The 17,518-nt window shown below is 43.1% G+C and overlaps 4 protein-coding genes across 5 annotated transcripts; 3 read left to right on the forward strand and 1 right to left on the reverse strand.

Annotated features, from left to right (window-relative positions):
* The first annotated feature begins 2,493 nt into the window (after positions 1 to 2,493).
* LOC102699608 (F-box protein At5g49610-like) lies at positions 2,494 to 4,315 on the forward strand. 2 transcript variants are annotated; one of them, XR_005812237.1, is made up of 2 exons: positions 2,494 to 2,620; positions 3,973 to 4,315. XR_005812237.1 is itself a non-coding variant. In XM_006658578.2 (2 exons), exon 2 carries the CDS (start codon positions 2,852 to 2,854, stop codon positions 3,956 to 3,958), a length of 1,107 nt encoding a protein of 368 aa, XP_006658641.1. In that variant the 5' UTR covers positions 2,494 to 2,620; positions 2,825 to 2,851; the 3' UTR covers positions 3,959 to 4,315. The 2 variants fall into 2 exon arrangements, 1 of the variants encoding a protein (XP_006658641.1); XM_006658578.2 differs by having other exon boundaries at positions 2,825 to 4,315.
* Positions 4,316 to 4,848: 533 nt separating this feature from the next.
* On the reverse strand, positions 4,849 to 5,885 carry LOC102699883. Its single transcript, XM_015839172.1, is given in 7 exon segments — positions 4,849 to 4,997; positions 5,000 to 5,069; positions 5,071 to 5,190; positions 5,192 to 5,372; positions 5,438 to 5,476; positions 5,576 to 5,684; positions 5,756 to 5,885. Coding segments are annotated over 7 exon segments (798 nt in total).
* Positions 5,886 to 7,288: 1,403 nt separating this feature from the next.
* LOC102700164 (F-box protein At5g49610-like) lies at positions 7,289 to 9,453 on the forward strand. Its single transcript, XM_015839503.2, is given in 3 exon segments — positions 7,289 to 7,772; positions 8,313 to 8,852; positions 8,855 to 9,453. Coding segments are annotated over 3 exon segments (1,119 nt in total). The 3' UTR covers positions 8,950 to 9,453.
* A 2,917-nt stretch (positions 9,454 to 12,370) lies between these two features.
* Positions 12,371 to 15,769, forward strand: LOC102700448 (putative F-box protein At3g23950). The gene is given in 4 exon segments (XM_015839174.1): positions 12,371 to 12,478; positions 13,963 to 14,062; positions 14,253 to 14,381; positions 14,384 to 15,769. Coding segments are annotated over 4 exon segments (1,311 nt in total). The 3' UTR covers positions 15,358 to 15,769.
* Positions 15,770 to 17,518: the final 1,749 nt, after the last annotated feature.

Consider the following 17,518-nt stretch of genomic DNA (forward strand, 5'->3'; position numbering starts at 1 on the left):
AACTCTCGCATTGCCTGCTTGGGATACGGTAAGGAGTCGGCTGCGTTTGCATGCGCAAGAGACTGGTAGTTCCCAACCTGTCTACCTGAACGATTCAAAACGAACGGAAGTAAAATTCGGGCTCCATCGTTTCACTTCGTTCTTCTTGTGTTACTTATAAGACAAAATTTAAATTTAGAACTTAATTTTTAGAGTTATATTTTTTTCATCATAGTTTATTTTACACCATTTACTTTTGAATCGCTCTAAAATATTCATTAAAAAATATCAATTAATGATTTTGGAGTGAATTGCACTTTGTGTCACCTTTTGTTACCAAGTTTTACTTTGGGTTACTCTTTAAACTATTTTTTCGCTTTGGGTGAATTAGTTTACAATTGTTGCACTTTAGACCACCTAACTTATTTGTTTTACACATCAACATCCTCAAATACATCGACCTTGTTACAGGTGAAACTCTCATATATATGCACCACATATGTATTTCAAAAGGGTTGTTGAACATGGTGACGAAATTTGTTTTAGGTAGTCTCAACCGCAATAATAGCAAAATTACCCGGTCCGAAATGAAAGAATAGGTATAATTATGATCCAAATTAAATTTAGATAATAAAAGTAGCCCAAAATATATTTAATAATCATTTTTATTGGTAATAAGGCTTTCCACCATTTCCTTCTAAAAGCCTACTAGTGGACAAGTTGACAAATACTTAGACATGGCCAAATAAATCGCCCCGGCTGACACGACCCACAACACGATTAGGCACGACCCGCTATGACACGACCTGTTAGGTACGAAACCTATAGCGGTTTGTGGTGTGTTGGCTCATATGTTAAGGCCGCAGCCCACACATTATCGAAGGAGGTGATGGGCCGTGCCGCGTTGGCATGGGCCAAAACATGACACGTGGGTCGAAGAAGGCCCATTAGCACGTTTGGCTAGAAAATTTAAAAATCGAGGCTAGACAAAGAAAAAAGTAAAAATTATGATAAGAAAAAAATGAAATAATAAAAAAAATATAAGTAGGCTGGCCTATGGGCTAAGAGCAGGAGTCTATAAACCAACTATAAATATATTTTAAAAAGATAATAGGGGAGAGAGAAGAGAGGTGGGTTACTAATCTATAGTCACCTGTAGCACGGGCTCCAAGACTAAGTGTGTGTATGATAGGTGGGACATAGTAGTATATGTTTTATGGGTAACAATTGTATAAATTGATTATTAAATTGACTATAAATGAATTGGAGGTATTAAGGCGCCATATCAGGCCCATAACTGTTTACTCCTGCCTGGTACCGTACGCTCGGCGAGTCTAATTTGTGCGCGCGCACAGGGAGGGCACACGATCGTTTTTCTTAGTTACGTATATTTATATGTGTATATATAGATATAAAAACTTTACACGCATGCATTTTATACCCATAAACTTTATGCATATATATATATATATATACACTAAAAATACAAATATTATATATACAAGCACTATAAATATAAACTTAATATACAAAAACATTTATACATGTAAAATTAAAAAAAAACTTCTCCCAGTGCTGCGCGGCGCGCGTGTATTAGGGTGTGTTTGGTTGGCTGGACCACCCTGGCCGCCCATTTTTTTTATGTGTTTGGTTCACGGACAAAGCTGGATAGGATGGTCCAGGAGAGGAATATTTCATAAAGATGCTGAATGGGTGTATCCGGTCGAATTGGCTGGATGATCTCATCCACCTTCACTAAAGTTAGTATTCATTAGTGATTGTTTACTGATAATTAATATGTTTTGTTATTAATTAGTAATTAAGAAGTTTAAATTAGTGTTAATTAGTGATGATAGATATATTTCATTGTTAATTTGTACTGATTAATATAATATTTATATTGATTAATATTATTATTTATTTATAATTAAATATGCTCATCTCATACATCCTTATTCATCCAACCAATCAAAACGTTGGATCATCGTATCCATCCAACTAAACATAAATTTAGATCACCACATTTAAATAATCATATCTCATCCCATCTTCCACCGAACAAATGCAACTTTAGCTTTTTCGCTACACTAGGGCCCTGACACATGCTAAGAGGTTGTTTAGATGGGACTAAACTTTTTAGCCCCATGTCATATCGGATGTTTGGACATTAATTTGAAGTAGTAAATATAGACTAATAAAAAAACTAATTTCATAAATGAGTGGTAATCTGCGAGACGAATTTTTTAAGCATAATTAATCCATAATTAGAGTATGTTTACTGTAGCATCACATAGACTAATCATTGATTAATTAAGCTCAATAAATTTGTCTCGTGAATTAGTCCAACATTATAAGTAAATTTTATTAATAGTCTATATTTACTATTTATAATAACCGAACTTTAGCCCCTTTGTCCCGAGCACGCTCTGAGAGACGCAAAGCCACGCGTGTGCGCTACCAACACTGTACGTCGCCGCCTCTACCTCCTCTCGCCTTCTCAGTGACCGGCGGGGATCAAAGCAAAGGAAGCTCGCAGCCGTCGCAATGGGAGGCTAGGGTGGTAGGTTGCCGGCCAAGCTGCGCCGGGCTGCCGAGGCGAAGCTGCATTTGCTTGGTGTCTCCCAGCAAGCTGCAATCATCTGTAGGTTCCCGATCTACTAATTTAGTTCCCAGATTAGTTCGTTTAGTCCATGGATTGATGAATCCACGATGTTGATTTGTTTGGAGATTTTTGTTTCTTTGCCATTTTGATGCTTTGTTCGAGTATGCCCCATCTGATCACTGTTCACCTGCTGGACGATCTGTTCTTGCCGGCGTATCCCGCTCAACGGATTGCTGCAACCAGGGCTGACCCTCTCCGTAGCTTCACCCGATGGAGAATCTCCCCATGGAGCGGAACCCGGCGGACGGCCTCTTCGACGAGCTCATCTTCGAGATCCTCCGCCGCCTCCCCATCCGCTCCCTGTGCCGATGCAAGTGCGTCTGCCGGTCCTGGCGCGGACTCATCGCCGAGCACGAGCACCGCAAGAGGCTGCCGCAGACGCTATCCGGCTTCTTCTACAGAAGCATGAACCGCGAGCGCTGCCCTGTATCCGCGTACCACTTCACCAACGTCACCGGGAGAGGCGCTCCTCTCATCTACCCGTCCTTCTCCTTCCTGCCGCCGTGCGCCGGTCTCACCGTCTTGGACTGCTGCAATGGCCTCTTCCTCTGCCGCTGCGACGTGTCTCTTGAGACTATGCGGTTCAACTATGCCGTGTGCAATCCTGCGACCAAGGAATGGGTGATGCTGCCGGAGTCCAGCTGCGATGTTTTTGAGACCCGCATAGCCAGCGTGTGTTTCGATCCAGCCATCTCCTCGCATTTCCATGTGGTCGGGTACGTGGAGGATGAAGATGAATACGTCAGACGGCTGGAGATCTATTCATCCAAAGCTGGATCATGGAGTCTCCATGAAAGTGGATGGGATGATTTGGTTTATTTGGATCCTTCAATCGATCGGAGGAGTGTTTTCCTTAATGGTTTTCTGCACTCTGTCACGTCTGCTGATATTGTGGCGGTTGACATGGAGGCTAAGAAATGGAGGAGAATTCCTTTGCCGGATGTTGGTGGTGACACTGGCGTAATTCATAAAAGTCAAGGTCGCCTATGTGCTTTTATTCACCTACTTGAGACCTTCAAACTGTCAGTTTGGGTTCTTGAGGACTATGGTACAGATAATTGGATCTTCAGGCATACCATTAGTCCATTGAGCCTCTTTGGAGGAATGAATTATAGGCTAGATGTAAAATATCATGTCGTTGCTGCTCATCCAGACTGCAATTTGATCTTCTTCGTTTATGGATCGAACAATATTTTGATGTCATATCAAATGGATAGCAAGAAACTGCGTGTTATACGCATGCTCGGGCATGATTTGTACTGGCCATATCTGCCGTATGTTCCATTATTCTCTGAGCTGTTAACTAATGGGCACTAATGGCTAACATGCAGAGGTGCAGCTCCACTTCTGTTATTGCAAAATTGTCTTCTCGCCCTAAGGAGAACCAGGTTTGCAGTGGGGCAGGCAATCTGATCTCTAACAAGAATTATGAAGTTCTGTTTTATTGTAGTCGGATGAAGCCTCTTTCTTTGTGTTGTTCTCAAGAATGTTATTAATCATAGATGGTACGTGAATTACCATCTTAGAGTGGGCCTTTTAGAATGTATTTTCTGTTGTTCTGAAGCTTAATGTCTTGTTTTATTGTACTGTGCTAGTTAAGCTTGATGTCATGTGTACCAGTCCAGTAGAATCAGTTTGGAGAACCATGACTACTATTCTGGAAGTTGGAACATATGTACCGTCTTCCTCAATCTTTTACAATTTTCTGAAGTACTTTTCTATCATTTCTTACGGTCTCTATCATTTCTATAATTCTACATGTTTCTGTATATTGATGTTATTAATAGCTGGAAAGCTGCTTCCCTATCCCTCGCGCACCAGCCCCTGGCCGCCGCCTAAAGACCATCATTCCTCCTCTATCTTCCCTTTGGGCCAAAGCCCACGAAGCCACCACCCTTCCCCTAAAGTTTATATGAGATCTCTCCGTCTACCTTGGGCCAAACTTCAGAGAGCTTCAAACCCATCGTTTCACTAGAATAAATCTATCTTACATCCCTCAAAATAATGCCGAGTCTGCATTATATCCCTCAAATACCATGCATTATATCCCTCAAGTCGAATATCAGAAATTAACCCTTATGTTATGAAAACTGTCCGATATAAGTCCTAAGGCTGTATGGACCCAATTTAACCCCTATTTTGCTTATGTGGCGCATGGTGGGACCCACTTGTCAGGGTGTCGGTGGGTGCGTGACGTCGGCTTCGACTCAGCTTCCGTCGTCATCTCTCTCGTCGTCGTCTTCTTCCGACTCTGATTCCGCCAGGGCCATCTAGCAGAGAGGGTTGGGCTTAAGGCGCCGGCACTTGGCAGCGGTCGCGTGGCGGCGCCGGATCATCTCCATCTCGTTGCGCTGCACGTGGCCTCATCGTCGTCGACGAACCGCCGCATGAGGATGTCGTCCGTCAGCGACTTGCCGTGGAAAATTGGGTCGCCTCGCGCTCTCCCTTCCAGTTCCCGATGCCCCCCTCATCAGCGCCCTCTGCTCGGCCGCGGGCGGCGGCGCCACCAGCGGGTTACTGCTGCCGCTGCCCCTGCACCCGGACGCCGACTACCGACACCGAGGATGCGCCCAGGTAGCTGTAGCTCCGCCACGGCACCACGTCGCCCGCCTGGAAGTACAGCGACTGCTCGTTGTAGGAGATCGGTGAGCAGAGGTAGACCCGCGTGAACAACGCCACCACGTTCAGCGACGACGATCCAAATCGAAGCGTAGAGGTCCCCAACGACACCCTAACAAGGTGGTCTTACCTGCTGCATCGAGCCTGACCATGAGAATCCTCATCTCCTTCATGAACAGCCGGCTGAACAGCTCCGTGAACATGAACCCATTTCTCCTGCAACAGAACAAAAAAAATCCCGCACTACAGGTATGTTTCAGCAAGCAGCACAGAGATCAAAGTAAACTCACTCGGATCCGCACGCGCGACAAACACCAGACTCCACACACCCATGCAAGCTTGGACACGGAGCACACAAAAATTTCAGCACATGGAGCTTGGACATGGAGCTCGGGGTATGAGATCCGGGAGGCAGCAGCGAAGCCTGTCAGACATGGAGCACACAAAAATCACAGATTTCCCCCCACGCCAGTAGTAACGTAAGGCCTACCATGCCTCCAGGATCATCATCGAGGCAGCAGCGAAGCCCGTCGAACGCCGCCGGCCGCCGGCCGCGCCCTAGCCGCCCACTCTCCAGCCCGCCGACCGCCGCGCACGCCTGGGAGAGAAGCAAAGAAGGAGACATAGGAGAGTGGGTCCCACCATGCACTACTTAAGTAAAACAGAGGTTAAATTAGGTTCATACTTATACCTGACGGTTTTTCATAACATAAATGTATAGATTTCTGATATTTGACTCGAGGAATATAATATAGACTCGACATCATGTTAAGAGACATATCGTGGACTTATCCCTAAAAGTCTATACACAGCCATCCTGACCTATGGGCTGAAACCCATAAACTGGACTAAGTCCATCTGACTTCCCAATTCTAGGGTTGCACCTTTCATTTACCAAGCCCACCTGATCTTCAAATTCATTCCTGAAGTTTTATTTTGGACTACCCTTAACCTATTATTTCACTTTCGATCGAGTAAATTTATCTTTTGGGAGTTTAGATCACCCGAATGATTTTTGCATGTACACATCTATATCCTCAAACACATTGACTTTGGTACTGGTGAATTTACATATACGTGCCACCCATATATTTGACGGAAGGGATGTTAAACATAGTGAGAAAAATAGTTGAAGGTAATCCAATAACAAAATTACGCCGTCTGAAATGAAAGGTAGGTTTAAGAGTAATCTAAAGTAAAATTTACATTATAAGGTGGCCAAAAATGTGATTTATTCATCATTTTTTGATGGATAATAAGGTGATCCACCTTTTCTTTCCAAAAGCCTTCCCATGCACAAGTTGACAAATATTCCCTCCATTTGTTTTCTTATTTAATAACGTTAACTTGAATTGACTGTTCATTTTATTTCAAATTTTTATTTAAATATACAAAATTATAAGTCATACATATAGTTTCTATAGTAATAAAATAAATCATAAGAAAATAACTAATAATTATATAAATTTTAAATAAAACCAATGATTATTTAGAAATGAACGACGTCCAATAAAAAATACACTCCTAAGCGATGAAAGGCACGCGTATATATATATATACATATATATTCCAGCTTCAGTGCGACACTGTACGTCACCGCTTCTACCTCCTCTGGCCTTCTCAGTGACCGGCGGGCGGCGGCAGCACAGCAAAGGAAGCTCGCAGCCGGCGCAATGGACGGGCTAGGGTGATAGGTTGCCGGCCACTACGACGGCGCGCCGGGCTTCCGAGGCGAAGCTGCATTTGCTTGGTGCGTCCCACTCCCAGCAAGCTCCATTCATCTGCAGGTTCCCGATCTACTTATTTAGGTGCAAGATTAGTTCATTTAGTCGATGGATTGACCGTTGGCGAATCCACGATGTTGATTTGTTTGGAGATTTTTTGTTTGACTGCCATTTCGATGCTTCGTTTGAGTATTCCCCATCTGATCACTGTTCACCTGCTCGATCTGTTCTTTCTTTCCGTTGCCGGCGAATCCCGCTCAACGGATTGCAGTTGAAGGGCTGGCCCTCTCCGTAGCTTCACCCGATGGAGAATCTCCCCGTGGAGCGGAACCCGGCGGACGGCCTCGTCGACGAGCTCATCTTCGAGATCCTCCGCCGCCTCCCCATCCGCTCCCTGTGCCGATGCAAGTGCGTCTGCCGGTCCTGGCGCCGACTCATCGCCGACCACGGGCACCGGAAGAAGCTGCCGCAGACGCTATCCGGCTTCTTCTACAGAAGCTACAGCCTCGACCGCTTCCCTTACTGGGCGTACCACTTCACCAACGTCGCCGGGAGAGGCGCTCCTCTCATCTACCCGTCCTTCTCCTTCCTGCCGCCGTTCGCCGGTCTCACCGTCCTGGACTGCTGCAATGGTCTCCTCCTCTGCCGCTGCTACGTGTCTCTTAAGCCTATGAGGTTTAACTATGCCGTGTGCAATCCTGCGACCAAGGAATGGGTGATGTTGCCGGACTCCAGCGGCAGTGTTGGTGAGATCGGCACTGCCAGCGTGTGTTTCGATCCAGCCATCTGTTGGAAATAAACACGCCATGGATGTGTACCTGGCGTGGTAGAGTCAGGGTGTGTGTCGCATGCTAGGTTGCTTGCTGCATGCTTGTTTACTTGTTGCATGCATGGGCGCTGCGCTGAGAGCTAGGTGGATGCATGCATTAGCATTAGTTAGTTGGTTTGCTGGCTGCATGCATGGCTACATGCATGTGCACGTTAGTTTAGTTAGTTTGCTGGTCTTACGAGGAGTGGTGTACTGGTGTGGTGTGTGTGGGCGCGTGATCTCGGGAGGAAGCCGCGTCGTCCAGGCGAGCGTGCGGCTCACGGCGACGTCGAGCGGGTCCTGCGGAATCGTGGCGCGATGGCCGGCATGGAGGCTAGCTCCTGGTGTTGTCCCTGGCCTATAAGAAGCCCCGTGCTCTTCTGGTGTAAGTAGCTAGAGTCAAGTCCATCTTCAGTGAAATAAAGCCAACATACAGGGCGTTCATCGTTGCAAAGCCTGTGTTTGTCGCTATTGTTCTTCTTCCTCGCGTGTGTGGTGAGGGAGTGACTCCTTGGCAAAGCTATCACCATCTCCTCGCATTTCCATGTGGTCGGGTACGTGGAGGAGGATGAAGATGAATACGTCAGACAGGTGGGGATCTATTCATCCAAAACTGGATCATGGAGTCTCCATGAAAGTGGATGGGATGATGAGGTTTATTTTGTAACTTCAGTCGATCGGAGGAGTGTTTTCCTTAATGGTTTTCTGCACTCTGTCACGCCGGCTTATATTGCAGCGGTTGACATGGACGCTAAGAAATGGAGGAGAATTCCTTTGCCGGATGTTGATGGTGATACGGCCGTAATTCATCAAAGTCAAGGTCGCCTGTTTGCTTTTATCGATCTACTGGAGACCTTTAAACTGTCAGTTTGGGTTCTTGAGGACTACAATACAGATAATTGGATTTTAAAGCATACCATTAGCTCATTGAGCCTGTTTGGAGGAAAGAATTATCGATTAGATGTAGACTATCAAGTCATTGCTGCTCATCCAGAATGCAATTTGATCTTCTTTGTTTATGGATCGAGCAATATCTTGATGTCATACCAAATGGATCTCAAAAAGTGCGTGTTATACGAATGCTCGGACATGATTTGTACTGCCCATATCTGCCATATGTTCCATTATTCTCTGGGCTGTTAACTAATCGGCGCTAATGGCTAACATGAAGAGGTGCAGCTCCACTTCTGTTATTGCAAAACCATCTGTTCGCCCCTAAGGAGAACCAGGTTTGGAATGGAGCAGTGAATCTGATCTCTAATAAGAATTATGAAGTTCTGTTTTATTGTAGTCGGACGAAGCCTCTTTCTTTGTGTTGTTCTCAAGAATGTTGTTAAATCATAGTTGGTACGTGAGTTACCTTCTTAGAACGGGCCTTTTTGAAGGTATGTTATGTTTTTCTGAAGCTTATGTCTTGTTTTATTGTACTGGTGTGTAGTGGTGTTCACACTATGTTAGTTAAGCTTGATGTCATGTGTAACAGTTCGGAGAACCATGACTACTATTTTGCAAGTTGGAACATATGTACTACTTTGTTTCTGTGTGGTGATTAATTGGAAAGCTGCTTCCCTGTACCTGTCGGGGCCTAGCCCCGGTCCGAACAAACAAAGTGCCAGCCTAAAGTTAAGGTTATTTATCAAATTATTTAATTTATCCCTATAATCAAATCAATAATTCACAGCAATAATCCATTCAGTAATTTATCTCAATCAGGGCTTAGAATGATGGGCGCAGTGGATAAGTGGCCGACTCCGGTGTATATTACTTGTAGTATAATTTAATTCAGATCGCTGATCTAATTTTGTTGGACGGTTGTGATTAAATTATACTACCAACTAGAATTCTGAGAGGGCAATATCGTCTTTTTTACGGTGATAGTAAGTGGGCCTTGCTGGGCTTTTTTTTATCCATGCATAATATGATAAAAAATAATAAATACAAATCAAATATTAATCAAAGTACGAAAATACCCTTTTAAATCAATGGACGAGATTAGTTCTAGTGACAGTATTATACTACAAATAATATGCACCAAAGCGTTGCACAGTGGATAAACAACGACCTCATATAGATTGACTACAACAGAATGTAAAGTTTATTCAAGAACTATTACTGTAACTGAGATGACTACAGCAGAATGTAAAGGGATAGTCCATGGGGTCAGATGAACTCAAACTACTTCAAAATCAAAATGTCCAATTGAACAAGATCATAATGAGCTTGCACTTTCAAGGCATTTTCAAATTTGCATGATATGAATTAAACATTGTTAACCGAGATCTTTGAAGCAGTCCTAATAGTGTGTGAGAATATGCACCCTGCTTGCTTTTTCCCCTTGGCTTGGAACTGAAATTAGAAGGCGATGTTACAAAAGCTTGTGATTCTAATCTTTGAAGTGTTGAGGAAGCATATAAGTTTGGGAGAAAACTACACATGCAGTATGAAGCAAAATGTTGGAAGGATTATAATCAGTCAAATACCCTCTTCGATTGTATTTTACCTGACAACTCTCTTAATTATCTTTTGATGTGTTGACCTGACATGAATTTGCTGATCCGTACTATTCGTACACATGCAGATCTCTCTCCTTGGCGATGAAGTTTCCACGTTTGACGCGGGGTTGTATGTAGGGAGTGTGCCAGAATTACCTACACAAACAAGAACAAAATAGTGGAATTTATTTTTAATTATATAAGTTGGCCATCTATCTTGATCATTGACTGATATCTATCTACTGTCAAAAACATAGCTTACTTAAAGATGAGCTAATTCCATACTAACGTTACTGCTATAATATATTCGATAATACTTTCTTCCATATTGCCATATTGCAAAGAAAGTATCAAATGGTTGCAATGCCTTAGTCCTTGAATATCATAAACCTAGTCAAACAATATACATACTTAAGCCGCATGATTATGATTTTGCATCATTTCTAAATAGTACTAATATTTATCTCAGCATGTATGATCAGTACATCATCAAAGTATACCTATAAACCCATCTCCAATAAAATATGCATCAAACTATACATGACCAATAAATTGCTCCCTATGATGGTAGGTGAGCAATTTCATTTCCATATAATCCCCAATGGACAGAAACCATATGAAGCATTTCTATGGGAACATTGAAAAGAACAAATTACTTATCTCTAATAAATGGATTACCTTGAACTACTATTTAACCACCTCTAAGTCTACCGAGTTTTACTCTTATCCTTCTTTTTTATCTCGAGGTACCGGTATCTCGAGGCACCAAATCGTTTTTCACCATTAGATCTAGCTAAGTAGGATGTGTACTGTTGGATCTAATGATTAGAAACGATTTGGTACCCGCGAGATATTGGTACCTCGAGGTACAAGAGGAAGAATGAGAGTAAAACTCAAGTCTAACAATTGCAAGAAGAAAACAAGGATTAGTTTTCAAAGGGTGCTTTATTAAGTATTCATAATAAATTAAACTCTCCATTACTAACTTCTTCCTCTTTTTGCATGGACCCTCAATAGTTGAATTCAAGCTCGTGCAGATCAAGAAGCTTCAAACTCAGTCTGAACTCGACAAGATCAGCTTGTGTTAATTTTATAGGATTTGAGTTGATATAATTACAAAAGTATAATCATCAATATAGAACCATACCAATTTATAGTGAATGGAACAATTAGAAACTTGGAAGTCATTTTTTCTCTATAGAAACCATCATTGTAAAAAGCAACACCTATTGCCGTCGGTAAGAAAATAGCTTGATGTAGATACTTCTTGCTTTTTTTACTCCAAATCAGAATTTCACTTTTGCTCATTAGATATATGCATTAGTAATTGATTCAAAATGTTACCTCATAAAATACCACCATATAGTACAGGAGTTTGATTGTAGAGATCATGCATGTAAACCTAAAACCCAAGCAGATGAAGTGCACTTGTTGTACAATGCAAAAGTTCAGGTTTCCCTTCTTACCACATCAAATGTTTGGACACTATTAGCATTATTAAATATAGACTATTAATAAAACCCACCTCATACTCTGGACTATTTCACGAGACAAATATATTGAGCCTAATTAATGTGATGCTATAGTAAACATTTGCTAATCGTGGCTATTAGACTTAAAAAAATTTGTCTAATGAAATAGCATTTATTTATGCAATTAGTTTTGTTATCGGTTTATATTTAATACTCCAAATTAACCAAACATCCGATATAATAAGGTACTGTAAAAAAGTCTCTGATCCAAAACAACAACTAAGTTGTCAGCTGCATGCATTAGTTAGTTGTGGCGCAGCGAGCTAATCTCCCGAGAAGCACAAAGTGACAGAGAGTGCTTGTAGTAGATTGGCAGCCAAGTAAATCATGCATGCACGTTGGAATTTAGTCTTATGCTTATGCGTGCAAAGTGGGCAGATGAGTGGCTAGAAGTTGAGTTCAGCCATGCATGTGGGTCATCAGCGGCCATGCCTGATGATTAGCCAAGCCTTGATCGCGTGCACGTTTAGAGTAAGAAGGGGTATAGGCTGTGCATGCATGCAAAGTTAGCTTGCTTTGGATTCTAGCGTGTGGAGTTGCATGCAGCAGCAACGATGCTCCTGCTCGTGAGGCGCAAGCAAGCGCGCCTCCAGAACCTTGTGGAGCTGCGGCCAAGAAATCTGAACGTGGGACGTTGTGTGCTTACGAAGTGGAAGCTGCCTGTGTGCATGAGTCATTAGTTTGTATTATAAATATGTGCATATTGTAATCAGTTGGATAACCAGGAGAAAAGCAAGAGAAAAGGGCACTAAGGTGGTGTTTAGATTGAGAAAAATTTTGGGAGAAGTGTCATATTAAATGTTTGACCGGATATCAGAACGGTTTTTCGGACACGAATGAAAAAATGAATTTCATGGCTAGCCTAGAAATCGCGAGACGAATCTTTTGAGTCTAATTAATCCATCATTAGCACATGTTGGTTACTGTAGCACTTATGGGTAATCATGGACTAATTAGGCTCAAAAGATTTGTCGTTTCTTCCATAACTGTGCAATTAGTTTTTTGATTCATCTATGTTTAATGCTTTATTTAGGTTTTCAAAAATTCGATGTGATGTTTTTTAAAAAAATTTTGGAAACTAAACTAGGCCTAAAATACTGTGTTTGCGGGTGCCGCAAAATACTCTGTGTTGGGTTGGTCTTCTTTTTTGTGATTGCACGTGTAGGTGAGAGTTGTGTCCACTGCAAAAAATAAAAGATTAATACGATTTTTAAAACAACTTTTTTATAGAAAATTTTAGTAAAAAATATACCGTTTAACAGTTTGGGAAACGCGCTTCGTGCGCAAAAAATAAAGAGGATAAGTTATCTTGGAGGGTCTGCCGAAAGCGGCCTAGTAGTTGTATGCCGTCGTTGGTGACTTTGACGGTTCCCGTAGCATTTTCAATAAAAAAATATGATAAAGTATATGGCCGGTACTTATATTTTTGGCGTGATGCCACTTAGATTCGTAAACTTAGAAAACGCACGTTTAGATACATGAACTTATTTTATTGTACCATCCACGTGCACAAACTTATTTTGATGAACCATCCAGGTCCATTAACTTGTTTTAATATACAATCCAAATCTATTTTAGACATTAAAATGAGTTCATGGATCTAAACGTGCATTTTCTAAATTTATGGACTTCACTTGTACCGCGCCATAAAGTTAGGCCTTGTTTAGTTTCCAAAATTTTTCTTCAAAAACATTACATCGAAATTTTGGAAACCTAAATAAAGCATTAAACATAGATGAACCAAAAAACTAATTACACAGTTATGGAAGAAATTTTGAGACGAATATTTTGAGCCTAATTAGTCTATAGTTAGTCATAAGTGCTACAGTAACCAATATGTGCTAATGACGGATTAATTAGACTCAAAAGATTCGTCTCGCGGTATCCAGGCTAGCCGTGAAATTCGTTTTTTATTCGTGTCTAAAAACTCTTTTCGACCTCCGATGAAACACTTCTTTCGAAGATTCTCAACCACGAAGCAAAGGCCCGCGTATATATATGCCAGCGACAGTGCGACACTGTACGTCCCCGCCCCGCCTCTACTTCCTCTGGCCTCTTCTCGGTGAAACGGTGAACGGCGGGCAACGGGCAGCAAAGTAAAGGAAGCTCGCAGCCACCGCAATGGAAGGGCTAAGGTGAGAGCCAGGTTGCCGGCCAGTACGACGGTCTCCACGGCGAGCGTGCCGGGCTGCCGAGGCCAAGCTGCATTTGCTTCGTGTCTCCCAGCAAGCTGCATTCATCTGCAGGTTCCCGATCTACTTATCTGCGTCCCAGATTTGTTCGTTTAGTCGATGGATTGACAAATCCACGATGTTGATTTGTTGGACAATTTGGTTTCTCTGCCATTTTGTCATTTTGATGCTTTGTTTGAGTAATCCCCATCTGATCACTGTTCACATGCTCGATCTGTTCTTGCCGGCGAATCCTGCTCCGTAGCTTCACCTGATGGAGAATGGAACCCGGCGGACAGCCTCGTCGACGAGCTCACCTTCGAGATCCTCCGCCGCCTCCCCATCCGCTCCCTGTGCCGATGCAAGTGCGTCTGCCGGTCCTGGCGCCGATTCATCCCGACCACGGGCACGGCAAGAAGCTGCCGCAGACGCTATCCGGCTTCTTCTACAGAAGCTACAGCCTCGACCGCTTCCCTCACTCGGCGCACCACTTCACCAACGTCACCGGGAGAGGCGCTCCTCTCATCTACCCGTCCTTCTCCTTCCTGCCGCCGTTCGCCGGTCTCACCGTCCTGGACTGCTGCAATGGTCTCCTCCTCTGCCGCTGCTCCCAGTCTGGTGGCGCTGGGCCGTTCCATTATGCCGTGTGCAACCCCGCGACCGAGGAATGGGTGATGCTGCCGGACTCCAGCTACAGTATCGGTGAGATCCGCATCGCCAGCGTGTGTTTCGATCCAGCCATCTCCTCGCATTTCCATGTGGTCGGGTACGTGGTCCTGGACGAGGACGATGACTACGTCACGCAGGTGGGGATCTATTCGTCGAAAGCTGGATCATGGAGTCTCCATCAAATTGGATGGGACGATGAGGTTTATTTTGTTCCTTCAATCGAGCGGAGGAGTGTTTTCCTTAATGGTTTTCTGCACTCTGTCACGTACGTTGAGATTGTGGCGGTCGACATGGAGGCGAAGAAATGGAGAATAATTCCTTTGCCGGATGTTGATGGTGAAACTGCCGTAATTCATCAAAGTCAAGGTCGCCTATGTGCTTTTATTGACCTACCTGAGACCAAGCTGTCAGTTTGGGTTCTTGAGGAGTACGGTACAAATAATTGGATCTTAAAGCATATCATTAGCACATCGAGCCTGTTTGGAGGAAAGAATTATCGAATAGATGTAGACTATCATGTCATTGCTGCTCATCCGGAATGCAATTTGATCTTCCTTGTTTATGGATCGAGCAATGTTTTGATGGCATATCAAATGGATCTCAAGAAAGTGCGTGCTATAGGCATACTCGGACATGATTTGTACTTGCCATATCTGCCATATGTTCCATTATTCTCTGAGCTGTTAACTAATGGGCGCTAATGGCTAACATGAAGAGGGTGCATGCAGCTCCACTTCTTCTATTGCAAAATTGTCTTTTCGCCCTAATTAAGGAGAACCATGTTTGCAGTGGGGCAGCCAATCTGATCTCTAGTAAGAATTATGCTCTGTTTTATTGTAGTCGGATGAAGCCTCTTTCTTTGTGTTGTTCTCAAGAATGTTGTTAAATCTTAGATGGTACATGAGTTACCTTCTTAGAATGCATGGGCCTTTCGGAGGGTATGTTATGATGTTCTGAAGCTTATGTCTTGTTTTATTGTACTTGTGTTCGCTATATGCTAGTAAGCTTGATGTCATGTGTAACAGTTTGGAGAACCATGCTCTATGTACTGTCTTCCTCACTCTTTTACCATTTTCTGAAGAATTTTTGTATGTTGCACCCTTGCAGCTTACTGTCTCCTATACCATTTCTTCTTTGTTTCTGTATGGTGATTAATTGGAAAGCTGCTTCCCTGACCCTCTCTAGTTAGTATAGTTGGCAACGGGGTGGGTTAGGGCCGGATTGGGGAAGAATGACCTCGACCCAGTGTGCCGCCGACCCCGACTAGGGCCTCGCGGGTGGAGACGTGGAGGCCTGGCACGGCGGCCAGAGGTGGGGGTGGCCTAACGGCGCCTGCGGCGTGGTGGGGAGGTGCGACTGCTATTAGCACTAATCCTGACTTGTACATGTTTTAAATATTTGCACTAGTTGATGGTAGATAGGCACGTGATCTGTTCACGTGGATCCTAGAAGTAAATGCATGCATGTGTGTCATGTAGGCTGTGATTAGTTCAGGTTGCATGTAGAGTTAGCCATTGCTAGTGATTAGTGCATGCATGTGTTGCATGCATGACTAGCAGCTAAGTCAGTCTAGAGAAAAAAAGGAGTAACGGCAAATTAGTTAGCTACATGCAGGTTAGTGGAGCACGTACGTGTTGTGGTCAGCTTGGAGGAGCGATGCTTGCGCGTGAGGCGCGCAGATCGTGCATGAGTTAGTGGCTCATGATCGTGCTTACGATGTGGCCGGGCTGTTAGTCGTTTGCCTGTGTGCGAGGCTATAAAAGCCGTGTATTCATCAGTTTGTAAGTGGCAGAAGCAATACAGTGAAAAAAGAACAAAGTGGTGTTCGTCGCCAGAGTGTGTATTTTCAGTGTATATTTTCTCTTGTTTGCTGCTCGTGTGTGTGTACACTCGCGTGAGTCTTTGCCGGAGATCGTAAGTCGCTCCCCGGTAGTTTGATTCCTGGGCTAAGCCAACAACTGCCACTAGAGGGTGGGGCGAAGGCGAAGGCAGTTGAGGTAAGGAGTGGGTAGATTTGAGAAATTTGGGTTTTAGCTACTGCTACCTCCGTTTTCATAAGATTTTTGATTTTTTTTCGGTAATATTTGACTATTCATCTTATTTAAAAATTTAGTATAAATATAAAAAATAATAAGTTGTGCTTAAAGTTCTTTTGATAATAAAGTAAGTCACAAGCAAAATAAATGATATTTTTAACCAAAAAATTCAAACATCTTATGTTATGAAACGAATGGAGTAGTAAATATTCGCTCAATTAATGTGCTAATTGGCCTATTAGACTAAGTATGTGCTCATTCCTTCTCCTTTGGGCCTCGTGGATTCCTTGCATGTTAGATGGCACTCCTGGCCCTGGCCCTTAATGTATGGGTCACTGTCCGGGCCTGGGCGGCTGGGCCCGAAGGAAGAAAGTGCTAACACTAATTTTTTGAAGTTTATTTATTAAATAATTTACAAATTTAATTTTGGATTTCAAAAAATCATAAAACTAACCTCCTACCGCTCTTTAGGAGGACGGAAAGGTGACGTGCAAACGGCCGGCAACGGTGGCACGGAAAATTTTTCATTTTGGTCCTTTCCACCCTTACAGAGGATGGAAATGGGAAAACTACAAAAATGTTGCGTGTGTCCGGGAATTTTTCTTTTCGATTGAATCGCGGTTTGATAATATATGTATAATGTATGTACTTATCTAATCACAACTACTATCTTAGCATAGTGGTTAGTGTTCCCCTCTTCCTTCAAGAAGACTAGAGGTCGCGAATCCTATAAGAGCATATTTTCTTCTATTTTTGTTAACCCAAGAAAAAATTTGCTCTGACGGGGATTCGACCTCAGGGTTCCCCTTACCCCGCAACCCACCAA

This window comes from Oryza brachyantha, chromosome 7 (assembly GCF_000231095.2).
Source record: "Oryza brachyantha chromosome 7, ObraRS2, whole genome shotgun sequence".
Lineage (NCBI taxonomy): Eukaryota > Viridiplantae > Streptophyta > Magnoliopsida > Poales > Poaceae > Oryza > Oryza brachyantha.

Bases quoted from the DNA above. Each gene is read 5' to 3' on its own strand.
- LOC102699608 (XM_006658578.2), top strand. From the start codon at position 2,852: ATGGAGAATCTCCCCATGGAGCGGAACCCGGCGGACGGCCTCTTCGAC.